Source organism: Vipera ursinii, assembly GCF_947247035.1.
Source record: "Vipera ursinii genome assembly, chromosome: Z".
Classification (NCBI taxonomy): Eukaryota; Metazoa; Chordata; class Lepidosauria; order Squamata; family Viperidae; genus Vipera; species Vipera ursinii.
The window spans coordinates 53497225-53512149 of record NC_139517.1 but is presented as its reverse complement, the minus strand read 5'-3'; the positions used below and the strand labels follow the sequence as shown (position 1 = coordinate 53512149).

The window sequence follows — 14925 nt, the reverse complement described above, 5'->3', positions numbered from 1 at the left end:
TGTTCCATTAGTCCACTAAATTGCTTGGGAATTGCTGGGTTTTGATCAAACTTTATAATATATACTTTGTTCCTTTTAGTGCTTTACTATGAAAATCATGGGTTCTGCTCTAAATGGCAGCACCTGGAGGGAGACAGAATTATAAAAACAATGTAGTATCTGCGTATTAGCATATGCTCAGCTTCTTTGCAGTTATAACGTTGTGTGAATATGTGTGTGTGTATATATATGTGGATATAAATATGTACGTATGTATATGTATGTAAGTATTTGCATATATACATATACACACTGCGTGACTGTGTGTATATACTTACATATACAGTGTACACACACACACACACACACACACACACACACACACACACACACACATATATATATATATATATATATATATATATATATATATATATATGGGAGGGAGGGAGCATTCTGAGAAAAACAGCATCTTCTACAGATGCTCATAGCTTCATGTCACTTGTCAGTTATTTAAACCAGTCCTTATCCTGTTTAAGGTGCTAATTCAAGCAGACTATGGCTGTGCTCCCAATGCTAAAATATGCTTACTCAATTTATTCCCTCTAAACCAGGGCTTTTCAACCAGTGGTACGGGTACCACCTATGGTACATTGGCACCTGGCAGGTGGTACACGACCATCCTAGAAAAGTGGTAGCGGGGGAAAGGAATGAGCTGAACCAATGGTAGCACTGCACAAGCCTGAGTGAGACATGGCTGAACCTGCAGGGTTGTCAGGGCTCAGAAGAAGTGCCAGGATCAGCGCTTCTTCGGGGCTGTCAGAACTCAGCGGAAGCCCCAGGATCAGCACCAGGCTCCAGCTGGAACTCGGCGCTGATCCCAGTGCTTTTGCTGAGCCCAGAAGAAGCACCAATCAGCTGGAATGTTGCAGCATCTCCAGGGTCTTGTGATTTACATTCAGATGCTTAGCAACTGATTCATATTTATGATGGTCACAGTGTCCCAGGGTCATGTGAAGTAACCAAAACCTGCTGCAACTACCCAGTGGAGGGGTGGAAATAAAAACCAAACACCCCCTCACCCCACCCCCACTGTCAATCCTCAATAGAAATGCTCACAATAATGAAAACTTTGGACAGGAGGAAGAGCGCCGCCGGGTGGGCAGGCAGGTGTCTTGCTCAGCTGTGGCTTGGGGGGCACTTTTTTCAGTGTCATTGTAACTTCAAACAGTCACCAAGCGAACTGTTGTAAGTCAAGGACTACCTGTACTTAATCACTTTTTTCCTTTTTTTTTTGGTCATCCAGGTTTTTGACACCTTGCTAGGTGACTTGTGGTACTCAGATGTTGCGATATCCTAAAAGTGGTACAATGGGTGAAAAGGTTGAAAAGCCCTGCTCTAAACTGCTCGGAAGATTCCTCAATTCTAGCACTCCTTTTCTCTGAAAAGAATGTGTAAATCAAGTCATAAGATAAGAAAACATATTAAGGAGAATCTTGCATTTTTAGCAGCCACATAATATAGTATCTGATAGGATTTCATCTGGAAGCATTATTGTGCAAAATTAGGAGGTTTAAAACATTTCGCTTTTTTAAAAAAAATAGTTTAATTTGGATTCTGCTCAGACCATCAACAGGTCATCATGTATATTATGGTAATCATAGGTACCAAGTTGCTGATTCCCAATTTTATATAGTCTTTAAAAATTTTATGTAGTCCTCATATTATGTATAAATAAGGAAATCAGAAATGCTCTATTTAAAATAATTGTTTTAAAATCAGGAAGGATAAGAAGCCAGGGAAGTTTCATATGCAACCTAGTCCCTATTAGCCTTATTCTTACATTTTATTCGGCATATATTACTTTTATCTATCTTTATATAAGACTGATGGACTAACAAATATTCCTGATTTTGTACTCAAATTTATTGACAGGTAAAGTAAAGAAAGAACTTGATCATGATGACAATCATTTACACTTCGATGAAACAACTAAATTATTACAGGACCTTCATGAGGTACATACTGACAGAATAGGATCCAGGCCTTCCTCCAACCTTAGTTCCCTCTCTAATACTTCTGAAAGGGATCAACATCATCTAGGTAAATGTGTACTAAACTCTTTTTATTTTCATTAAAAGTTGTTTGTAACATTATGAGAGTATCAAGTATATTCATGTTATCTAAGTAAACCTGTCTTTTTATCATCTAGCATCTAGTAAACTTGTTTTCTCTTCCCATTCCCATACTACCTTCTTTATCTCATGGATATTTTTTATCATAAATGTATATCAGAAATCTTTCATATGGCAGAATATAAATACTAAATTCTAAATAAATACAGACTGAGAAATTTGTCCAAAATGCAGCATTATTATGTATTTATTTAAAATATAGATTTCCAAATAGATATTTTAAATTTATAAATATTCAAACAAAATTATTGGCAATATAGAGAATCATAAAATATGTTATAAAAGTTATATTTTACAGTAAAAGAGTTTATTAACCTTGGCGTTCAGTATTCACAGATAATTTATTCCATCATTCCAGAACACTACATAAAACTTTCTGCTCACTCTTAATAGGAGAAAGTAAACGTAGATTAGATGAATGGAATGGTAAATTTAATTATGAGGCAGAACCTTTTAACAGAAGAAATGTTGTGGTGATCTTAATGTGACCTGCCTGCTAAATCTCTGAGAGCATTTGTTTGTATAAAATTTGAAATGATAGATCAGGACTTCTCCAGTCACCTTTCAATCAGACCTATATAGAAACAACATAGCGTCGGGGCATTTATTGTTATATGTCTGACTAGAGGAATCTAGGGACGCGGTGGCTCAGTGGGTTAGGACGCTGAGCTTGTCGATCAGAAGGTCGGCAGTTTGGCGGGTCGAATCCCGAGTGCCGCGTAACAGAGTGAGCGCCTGTTACTTGTCCCAGCTTCTGCCAACCTAGCAGTTCGAAAGCATGTAAAAAAGGCAAGTAGAAAACTAGGGACCACTACGGTGGGAAGGTAACAGCGTTCCGTGCGCCTTTGGCGTCCAGTCATGCCGGCCACATGACCATGGAGACGTCCTCGGACAAGCGCTGGCTCTTCGGCTTTGAAATGGAGATGAGCACCGGCCCCTAGAGTTGGAAACGACTAGCACGCATGTGTGAGGGAACCTTTACCTTTACCTTTACTAGAGGAATCTTGGTCTGCCACTTTCTGTAGCAATCATGTCATATCAGACCAGCAGCACAAACCAAAATGGCCATGAAAAAAGTTGAAATAAGGGACATACTTATAGGCAGAGCAGCTAAAAGCTGTCATTAGGAACTGGTTAGATTTTAGCACTGCTATTACATTATCACAATTGCCACTGAAAGCTTGTGTCAGGAGAAAATACCAGATCAGAAAAACCCAAAGTTAGCTGACCTCATTATATGCTGGAGATGTGAGGAAAGCTGTAGTATGTAGACATGTCCTTAAAAATTATATTTGCTGAGCTAAAATTTGGTCAATTATGAATAAATTTCAAAAATCTTGTCATTGTAAAACCGCATTATGAATTAGTAATGGTACATACATCTAATTTCTTCTTTCTCTGATAAACAGTTATACTATATTGTTTAGACTGCAATAAATAATTAATAATTAATAAATGCTTATGATTTATTATATTACAATTACCTAATATTAAAATTATTAATTTAAAGTCAATAATTCTAGATGCAAATGTCTATCACTTCAATTACCAAAATAACACTAGGTGGATTACACATTAAGATTGAAATAACCATAAAATTATAAAATAGAAAACAAAAGTAATTTATAATCATACGTTATGGAGGATAACCAACATTAAACACTTATAGCAATTAAGATTTAATTATCAAAGAGTAGGCCATGTATCCTATTGCAAGGTCTTCTGGAACAACTAGGTTTTCACAGCTTTATGAAAGCCCTGCAAAAAGGCTCAGGAATATTGTATTCCACAGGGCAATGGATAAGTTGTACTTCCTAGGCCGGATAGGATTGTAGTGCTTTACAGCCTGACTTTGTATTCACCAACTCTGGTTGGACAGAGACAGCAGAAGAAATATAGTAACTGATATAGTAAAAGTTAGTAACTGTAAGAATACTCTCCCATTCAAGAAAAGAATGCAACCAGCACCTCAGATTTATTTATTTATTAAGTTTCTGTGCTTCCCATTTCACAGTTCTAGGTTACTCTGGGCAGATTTATGCAAAAGCCCTTCTGGGCCATAGCTGCCACCTGATTATTGAATCTAGGAGGATTCCCAAACTGTATCAGTTCTACTTGGAGAAATGTGATTCTGCCAAGAAGTAAAGGGTTCAATATAAAGTTGGGTATTATTTGTATACTGATGATACCTGACCCCATGCATAAGGATAGTCTTGTCTAGTGGCTTCATGTTGATGTTGAATAGGAGTGGGGAGAGGATGAAGCTAGGTGGGATTCTGTATAGTAGGGGTCTTGGATTAGATGTCACTTCACCTACCAATACCAAGTGATAACAGCTCTAGAGGAAGGGTGAGAAACATAGACAATACCTATCATTCCCAACCCTTAGAGATTATCATATTGTCCAGTAGGATGCTATGGTTGATTTTATTGAATGCCACTGGAAAGTCAGGCAGAACCAATAGGGTCACAATGCCCATCCCATTCTCACTACGCATAAGCACAGTCTCTGGCTGAACCCAGATCAGTCTGAAAAGGATTCTGATAAGTCACTCTCTTCAGGCCCCTCTAACATTGCCATAACTTCATCAGTTTCTCCCAAAAGTACATGATGCAACAATGAACAGGAGACATACCATTGTTTTCTTTTAAGACTGGTGGGATAGCCCTCTAACTGCTAAGTTTGTAAGCCGCCCTGAGTCTTCAGAGAAGGGCGGGATATAAATGGAATTAAAATTAAATTAAAATTAAATTAAAATTAACTTGAGGATGAATTTACCATTTGAATCCAGCCAGTAATTAACTCCTGGGATTCCTTGGTCAAGGAATACCAGGAAGTATTTCCTGGTATACTAACTTTACGAAGGACTTGTCCACTTTCTCAAGACTCATGTGTTCAAACTCTTCTAGATAAATAGGGCAAACTCTCTCCCCAGTCAGTTCCACAGGAGCTGTCCAGTCATGTTCAACTCTAAACCAATTGGGACGATTATATCCTCACAAAATGTGGTTTTTCTCACAGCAGTCCTTAGTGCATTTGGGTCAATATAAAAGGGGGAAAGAACAACATTGCCTAGGTGTATACTATAGGCCGCTCAACCAAACAGTCAGCTAACTAAGACATGTAGGAAGCACATCACAATAGTAATGGGGGACTTTAATTATCAACTGGGAACTCTGCATCAAGTGGAAGATCAAACAGATTCCTGACAAGCCTAGCAGACAACTTTGTCTCCCAGAAAGTAGAGAAGGGAACTAGGGGATTTGGATCTAATCCTCAATAACAGAGATGAAATGATAGAAGGTGTTGAAGCCACAGGAAACTTGGGGGAAGTGATCATGCAATATTGGAATTCAACATTCTGGAAGCACAAGCAATAGAACACAGCCAAACTAGAGTCTTGGACTTTTTAAAAGAGCTAATTTCAATAAACTTAGAGAGAGCTTGGGAAGGATTCCATGGATGGAAATCCTAAAGGGGGAAACAACTCAAGGAGCTTGGGAAATTTTGAAAAGTGAGATAATAAAAGCCCAGTCTAGCACAATACCAACAAAGAAGAAAAATAATAGCTCTCAAAAGAAACCAGCATGGCTGTATAAAGAACTGTCTGATAAATTGAAAGATAAAAAGGACAAGTATAAAAAGTGGAAAGAGGGGCACATAACTAAGGCAGAATATCAGCAAATAGCCATGCCTGCAAAGATGACATGAGAAAAGCTAAGGCTCAAAATGAACTAAGGCAGTGGTGGCAAACCTATGGCACCAGAGGTGGCACTCAGAGCCCTCTCTATGGGCACCCACACCATGCCTCGGAGGTGACAACTGTCCCTCTTCAACCAGCCGCCTGCTAACTTGCTGAGGTCCTATGGGGCCGGATGCATCCCAGCATGGCTGGTTTCCCTCCCCCCACCATCCCTCCTTGCCTTGCATGCTCTCCTTTTCCCAGGCACAGCCCACTGCATCGCCTCCTCAGCTGTCGGCCAGCCATCTAGCTCAGAGATGGCTTCTTTGAACTGCTGGCAATGGGCTGCGGAGCCCCAGAGTGTGCCGATCGAGGGGCAGGCAGGCTGTGGCTACTGACAGACACCGTCAGCCCCCATGTGCTCGCTGGCTTCTGTGTGCAGGGACCAATGGTGTCAGGCAGCAGCTACCCCAGCACTTGCCTTGCCCCATGGCAATGGCATCCCTGCCCTGCCCTGCCTTGCCTCACTCCGCAGGACAAGCCTCCTGCCTACCGCTCGACCTGGCAGAGACCTGGAGCTTCCCCAACCCTGTCTACCCCCCACAGGTGTCCCTCTCCATGTGCAACATTGAGGTAACCACGCCCACCTTCACCACACCCACCCAATCTGCCATGCCCACCTAGTAGGCCACACCCACCTGGCACCCAGCGATAAATAAGTGGGTTTTGGGTTGCAGTTTGGGCACTTGGTCTCTAAAAGGTTCGCCATCACTGAACTAAGGCTTGCGACCAAAGTCAAAAATAACAAAAAAAGCTTCTCTCAACATGTAAAAAACAAGAAAAAAGTTAAGGAAATGATTAGTCCATTAGTGGGGGAAAGTGGCAAGAAGGTGACAAACAACAGGGAGAAAGCAGAACTATTTAACTCGTTTTTTGCATCCCTTTTTTTACACAAAGGGAAAAAACAGTCCAACCTATCAAAAACAGTGCCATAAAAAACAGAATAGAAACACAAGATAGGCAAGAAAATGGTAAGTGAGCACCTGTCCAACCTAGACGAGTTCAAATCACCAGGACCAGATGGATTACACCCCAAGGTTCTCAAGGAACTGGCAGGTGTGATCTCAGAACCACTGAACTATATTTTTCAAAGATCCTGGAGCACTGGGGAACTACCAGAAGACTGGAAAAGAGCTGATGTAGTTCCCATCTTCAAAAAAGGGAAAAATAAATCCAGGAAACTACAGACCTATCAGCTTGACCTCAATACCTGGGAAGATTCTGGAAAAGATAATCAAACAATGAATCAGCGAGCACTTAGATGCAAACAAAGTCACTACTAAAAGCCAACGGGTTTGTCAAAAACAGATCATGCCAGACAAATCTTTTTGCATTCTTTGACCCAGTGACAAAATTAGTGGATCAGAGGAATGCTGTGGATATAATTTATTTGGACTTCAGTAAGGCATTTGATAAAGTAGATCACAACCTTGCTACTTGATAAGATAGAAAATCTGGCTTAGATAGCATCACCACCAGATGGATTCGCAGCTGGCTGACAGGCCGTACTCAGCGTGTGGTCCTCAATGGAACTGCATCTACATGGAAGGAAGTGTGTAGTGGGGTGCCCCAGGGCTCTGTTCTAGGCCCAGTGCTCTTCAACATCTTCATCAATGATTTTGACGAGGGGATAGATGGGGAACTCCGCAAATTTGCAGATGACACTAAGCTGGCAGGAATAGCCAATACTCCAGAAGATAGGCTTAAGATACAGGAGGATCTGGACAGACTGGGCGCTATCTAACAAAATGAAATTCAATGGTGAAAAAAGTAAGGTTCTACATATAGCAGGAAAAACCAAATGCACAGGTATAGCATAGGTAGTACCTTGCTCAATAGTAGTGACTGTGGGAGGGATCTTGGAGTCCTAGTGGACATCACTTAAATATGAGCCAGCAGTGTGCTGCAACTGCCAAAAAAGCCAACACAGTGCTAGGCTGCATTAACAGAGGGATAGAATCAAGATCATGTGAAGTATTAATATCGCTTTACAATGCCTTGGTAAGGCCACACTTGGAATACTGCATCCAGTTTTGGTCACCATGATGTAAAAAAGATGTGGAGACTCTAGAAAGAGTACAGAGAAGATGATTAGGGGACTGGAGGCTAAAACATATAAGGAATGGTTGCTGGAATTGGGTATGTATAGTTTAATTAAGAGAAGGGTGAGGGGTGACATGATAGCAGTGTTCCAATACCTCAGGGGCTGCCACAAAGAAGAGGGAGTCAAGCTATTCTCCTGAAGGCAGGACAAGAAGCAACTGATGGAAACTAGTCAAGGAGAGAAGCAACATAGAACTAAGGAGAAACTTCCTGACAGTTAGAACAATTAACCAGTGGAACAAACTGCCTCCAGAAGTGGTGAATGCTCCAACACTGGAAGTTTTTAAGAAGAGACTGGATAGCCATTTGTCTGAAATGGTATAGGGTTTCCTGCCTGAGCAGGGGTTGGACTAGATGACCTCCAAGGTCCCTTCCAATTATTATTATTATTATTATTATTATTATTATTATTATTATTATTATTATTATTATTATTATTATTATTATTATTATTTGTTATTATTATTATTTGTTATTATTATTATTATTATTATTATTATTATTATTATTATTATTATTATATGTTCTTTAAGTGATCTGCAGTCTCTGATAACTTTTTGTAGCCCTCAGAGCTTTCTTTAACTTTAAAAGGAATCTGAAATATAGAAAAGCTGGAATGTAACATGAATAGTAAGATTTACACAGCTTTAAAAAACAATTATCTTGGTATTCCAAAGAATAAACAATTTAAAAAAATCCAGTTTGTAGCCTTCTCTATACTGTTAAATTTGGCAACAATTTTTGACTATTGGCATTATAATTTGGATCATATTCATTTAAAAATTGTGATAGACGTTTGAAAAGTGAAACTTTCAAAATGTCTCATAATTAATATTGATTTAATTATTTTTTGTCCGTGTTTTACACAGGAAGCCCATCTCATCTAAGTATAGGAGAACAGCAAGATATGGTCCATGACCCCTATGAATTTCTTCAATCTCCAGAATCTACAAATGTCAATAATTAATCTCAATTATACTGTACGTATTAACTGTACAACAGTTAATACAATCCCATGAAACAGTATGCATTTCAACCCTAGCCTCCAAATAAGAATTAATGTTTAGGAACATGTATACATTTTACTTGGATAAAAATATGTCATGGTATTTGTATCATCAGAAATAATATTTTAGAAATATGTGCAGTGGACTTGAAGGAGTTACAAATTATGTACTTAAAAAAACTTGTTTATAAAAATGGCTAACTAGCTGTTTATCATGCTTTTGATTGTTACACATACTTGGTGTATAACTATGGCTATATAGAAAATTTGCTAGATGAATTTTATTTCATTTGTAATACAAGTTTTAGAAATAGGATAGTTTTTGAATTTTCCCTCCTGTCAGTTTTTCATTGCCAAGATGGCTTGATGAAAAGAAAGTTATTAACTCTTCATTGGGAATGAAAAATGAAAAAGTACTCTTTAGAACTTTTTAAAATTAAGTATTTGAAATTTGATATTGAATGATTTTTAAACATTATGTGGAAACCAGAATAATACATTCATTTACAATTTTGCAAATATGAATAAATGTGTACGTGTTCTGAAATTTCTTGTTCATAATTTGTCAGCTAGTTCATAATTTGTCATCTTGAATTAATTATGATGTTCTATATATGCATCAGTTTAAGATGGCAGTTTTAAGATTCCTATAGCAGGGGTCTCAAACCTGTGACCCAAGAGCTGCATGCAGGTTGCTGAATTATTTTGTATAGCCTACATTAACTCAAAATGAAGCTCAGCTTCTCCACCCTTTTTTTGTCTCTGAAGGGGGTCTGTGATGACTCACTGCAGCCAGGTGGGCATGACTCGGTAGGCATGGCCATCTGAGTACCACCAGGTTGGTGTGGGTGAGTGGGCATGGCCGGATCGATGCGAAAAATTAGGTGCAGCGCACTCGGGGCAGATGATGGGGTGGGTGGGTAGACGTGGCCAGGTGGACGCAAGCACGTCAATGTGGCGGGCTAGGGGGTGCCAGGTAGGCGTGGCCAGGTAGTCGCAGAACAAGTTGCCGCAGGTGGAAAGACCAAAAATCGCCCAGGGACGTGCTGGCAAACAAGAAGCAGGGAAGCAAGAAAATTTGAAAAGCAAAGGGTGGATTTCTCCCTCCCCCTTTAGAGAATTGCTTCTTTTTTCTTGCTGCTTCCTGAGCAGAGATTGCTCTCTCTGCCAGGGAAAGGAGGGGCTGGATTCTCCCCCCATCCCCATTTTGTGAAAAGGAGCATTTTTTCTTGCTGCTTTCTGAGCAGAGATTTCTTTGCTATTTTGGGGGGGTTGGTTCACAAAATGGAGCACGTGAGGATGATCAGTACTGGATGTAACTTCTACATTTCTTTAGAGTATAAATTCAGAAATCTCACTGAAGCAAGAAAGGGATTCATCATTATCCATTTGGTCAAATCCACAGAAATGGGAAAGGGAGGATGGACATGGAGGAGAAGGAGGAGATAAACAGAAGGAGGGGAGGGTGGATATTTTATAGTTTCAGTAGTTAGACATAGTTCTGTTGTCCCCAATACGGTGTGAGTCTGGTGCTGAGGCCGATGAAGGAACGCCTGACATGAGGTGCAGGTTTTGTTTTATTGGAGTGCTGCAAGAAAAGGAAACCTGGCCAAAATGCCAAGGAACCTTGACCCACAGAAATAGGGAGGCTTTATACATTTTCAGTAAGGAGAAGATGGGATAAGGGTGGGATATATAAGAATCTATCATCTAATAAATATTTCAATAATGATCTAACAATTATTCTATTGGTCTCTAGCCGTCCCTATTCCTAAACCTTGTCCTATCCTGCATTCTCAGAGACTGGACAGTCACTTGTCTGAAATGGTCTAGGGTCTCCTGCTGGACCAGGGGGTTGGACTACAAGACCTCCAAGGTCCCTTCCAGCTCTATTCTGATTGATAAAGTGAGAACTTGATATCTGTGAGAAGGCCAACCACTAAATGGCTGAATGTAAGTAAATAATGTTAATAAGGATGAATCCTTACTAACAAATATAAATAAATAAAAATAAACAGAGGTTTCTCTGCCACCTTTGGCAGAGATTTCCCCCCACCACATTTGGTAAAACATTTGGGGTGGTATATTCCCACTGCCAGGGGCTCAAATGTGACCTCTTACTCCAACACAATCTCTCTCTGTCTCTCTCTTCCTCCCTCCCTCCTTGATTAGTTACCCCTGCATTGTGACATCAATATACCATAAAAAGGTGTAAGAGTACAACATAAATGCTTTTACTAAGCAATTTGATAATTGTATGCTATGGCACATAAATAGTCAATAGGGTTTCAATTTCCATATTCGTTTACATTCCTGGCAGTGTGTTCATCTGCCATGCAATACTTGAGTTTCAGTGGAGGGCCATGTCCAGAAAGGAGCTACTCATAAAATACATCTCTACCTTTTTGGATCTCCCTCAGACCATTGATGAATCTCCAAATGGTTGGATGGCATATATCCAAGTGGGAACAGAGTTGCCAATGTGCAGCTTCTGAGTGATTGTTTGTACAGTCCTACCTGCGTCCGTTCAAAAAGATTCCACATGGCTATTGGGAACAAAGGTGGCTGTCTTCCTTGTCCTTTCCTGCCTGGACGATCTATGTAATTGTCCTCAAGCCAGTTCAGAACAGGCTGCAGCTCTTCTGGAAGGAATTGTTCTAATGCAGAAATGTATTCTTCCAGGTTGGGGACAGGTTACAAATGCCAAGCCACAACCATTTTTGCCTTCATGGCAAAGTGCACATCATTGTTGAAGTCATGGGCAGTTCCAGTTCTTACTAAATGCTTCCTCATGTTCTGTGCAAGATGAAAGAAACAGCTTTTTAAAGCAACTTCTGGGAAACATTCTCTGATGGCATTCAGGGCAGCCATTTCAAAATCGCAGTAAATGGAATGGGGATGGGTGTTAACCACCAGTTTTTTCATGAAGTGGAATAATCTTTCATATGTATTGCGCTGTTTGTTAGGGAGAAGTGCATACAAAATAGGATGCACTCCCTCATACTTTTTTGCTAAAATGACATAAACCTAAGAAAATAGATTGGGAGCAATTGCAAAAGTCCCATCCACATACCAGATGTCAGCTGTCTGCAGAATGTAAAGCCAAGTACTTCTGCTGAATATTAGGATCCTCCTAGATCGATCTCCAAAATCACTCAGTAAGAATGGCTCTTCTATGCCTGGTGCTGGCGAGTAGATTTTGTATTCCTCAGGTAATACAAGCTCATCAAAGCTGCCTGGGTCTGAAGGTGCTGCTTGTGTTTGATTTCGTCATTGCCGGATAATTTTTCACAAAGCTACATTTGCAGGTATTGCAGCGAAGACCACTGTGTTCACGTTGGCCAGGCAAGTGTTGATAACTTGGGATGTCTCCTCCACAGTGTCTTCAGCTCTGCACTTAATCCCACTGAGGAACCTTTCTACTTCCACGTACGGTGCTGAAGGAGAGTGGGAATGAACATTGACTATCTCCATTTCTAGTGTGAATTCTGGCCTTACAATGCTCCCACTGGTCACAGCACCAAAATCTAATGGAAGAATCAACTGCACTTAGTCTTTTGAAAACATAGAGTTAGCCATCAGAACAAAACTTTTCTCTTACTCTCTAGCTTAGAATAGTAGCGGGCATCTCACATGTAGCCATTGTCATCTGGATCCAATGAAAACTATTCTAATGTTTTGCCCTGTCAGTGTTGGTAGTGGGCTTTTATGGGGCTGGAGACCTGTGATCACCTCTTTTAAACATTCCACACACAGAAACAGAACTGGAGATGACACTACAAAGAAATAAAAACAAGAGTGACTGATTGCTGGAGCCAAGCCAAATTAGAGGGCGTGAGATTTCACACCTATCCCATATACCATTCCTATAACAAAGTAGATCAATGACTATATATATGCACTACAAAGAAAAATTGCAATTGATGTAGGAGATAAGACAAAGTTATTTCCTCCAGTTCCTTGGGTCATAAAACCATGCAACACACTTCCTGGGAGGGGCAACTGCCTCTCCTCCTCCCCCTTCCCCACTTCCACTGTCTCATTCCTCCCCTGTCTTACAAATCATCTTTCCATCATAGTTTATCAATTCCACAGTGGATATTAATGAATCTCATCCAACATCCTTCTACCAAATTAAAGGATTGCTACTTTATATGTTTTCTCTGGATTTCTTTATGTTCTTATATTCCTGTGTTTGAGGGATGTGAACTGCAAAAAACAAGGCTGCAAGAGTAAAAAAGAAACTATCACACTGATGCCAATAGTTCTTGTATTCTTAGTTTTTATTTCTCTCAGTGAATAGTATAATAAAAATAGAATAGAAATAAAAGTGTTACTTCAAGGATATCAGCATGAAAAATTTTTTTAAGAGAGAGAGATGCTCAACTGAATTATGAAAAAAGCAGTTCATGTTAGAGAATTTGCTGTTGCATAGCTTAACAACATAATAAGTACTATAAAAGCATTTTACCTGGTTGCACAGTAGAATTTTGGCAGGGCTGGTGGTGGTGGCAGTTATAGCTATTTTACAGGCATGTAAGTCTTCTCTCAATGTGAACATCTAGATTCCTTCTGGTAGCAAGGACAATCTCTTTTGATAAATGGTGTTTGTGTGTGTGTGTGTGTGTGTGTGTTTGTATGTGTGTGTGTGTGAAAACTGAGAGAATCCATTACACAGATTTTCTTTAATATGCATACTTTCTTTTGTATTTAGTATTTATGACAGGTGCACATACAGCAGGACGATAGCAGAAATGGATAGATTTTTGCCTTAATCCACTTGAGTAGAGTATTTCAATTACTACAGTACTGTAAACATTATCTGTTCCTGGAGCATCCTGTTTTCCAAGTTGCTGAGCCAGTGTAGTAGTTGGATGTTTAGTCCTGTGTTTCTCAACCTTGCCCCCTTTAAGATGTGCTGATGACCACTGTCAGAATTTCTCAGCCAGAATTCTGAATGTTGCAGGTTACACATCTTAAAATGGCCAAGGTTGCAAAACACTGGCTTTGCCTTTAATCAGGGATGAGAAAAAATGCATACAGGTCAAGTGGAGCAAATTAGGCCTACATCCTTGTAAATGACCCACCACCAGGCACAGGGGGTTGGACTAGATGACCTCCAAGGTCCCTTCAAACTTTATTATTATTATTATTATTATTATTATTATTATTATTATTATTATTATTATTATTATTATTATTATTATTATTAATTACTTTTTCACTGAAAGCATATATTCTAATCCTCCACAAAATTCCCAGTAGTGAATTTTAAGAAAATTAAGATATACCACACACACCCCCAAACATAATTATTAATTTGAGATTTGACATTGGAATACTAGGTAATACTCCAATGGCCAATGCCTGATAAATAATATTGCTTATATACTGAAACTTTATAAAGACAGCAAAAATGACCAAGAAGCTCAAGCAACTTGCCTAACTGAAAATGAAAGAACCTTGGAATTTAGAAAAATGGCAAACAATGGGAATATAAAAATGTATGGGATGTGGAGATAGCAGATAGACACCTCTTTAATATTTCTGGAACTGAATTCATATGATTAAAAAGAATTAAGGTATGTTGGAAGATTTTCTTTGGTTCAGGTTTCCAGTTGGGATGCAGATTTCCAGTTCCAATTAAAAGAAATGACATGAAGTGTAGCAAACTGCTCAAAAGTAGGTTTATTACAGAAATTGGACAGAGTAAAAAGTACTACAATGGTTTCTGGACTAGCTAGCAGATTCCCAGGCTGAGGAGTCCTGTTCTTATACCCCTCAGTCTATTGAAATTATGATTTCGCCATTGTAAAGATTTATTGTTCATTTTCTTTCATCTCAGTTTGTGTCTGTGTGAACCGGTAGTGACCAATATTGTCCTCAAGAAATATTTCTT

The 14925-nt window shown here is 39.4% G+C and overlaps 1 protein-coding gene across 8 annotated transcripts in view; it reads left to right on the top strand.

The window, feature by feature from the left end:
* BRD9 (bromodomain containing 9) overlaps positions 1-9559 on the top strand; it is a 122408-nt gene extending 112849 nt beyond the window's left edge. For 6 of the 8 annotated variants that reach the window (XM_083377113.1, XM_083377118.1, XM_083377112.1 and 3 more), the window contains 2 exons: positions 1915-2082; positions 8890-9559. In XM_083377113.1, the coding sequence (XP_083233239.1) occupies positions 1915-2082; positions 8890-8987 (266 nt within the window). In that variant the 3' untranslated portion in view covers positions 8988-9559. Of the gene's footprint in view, positions 1-1285; positions 1309-1914; positions 2083-8889 lie in introns of those variants that run through there. The other 2 variants (XM_083377117.1, XM_083377116.1) reach the window with 1 other exon arrangement.
* The last annotated feature ends 5366 nt before the right edge of the window (positions 9560-14925 follow it).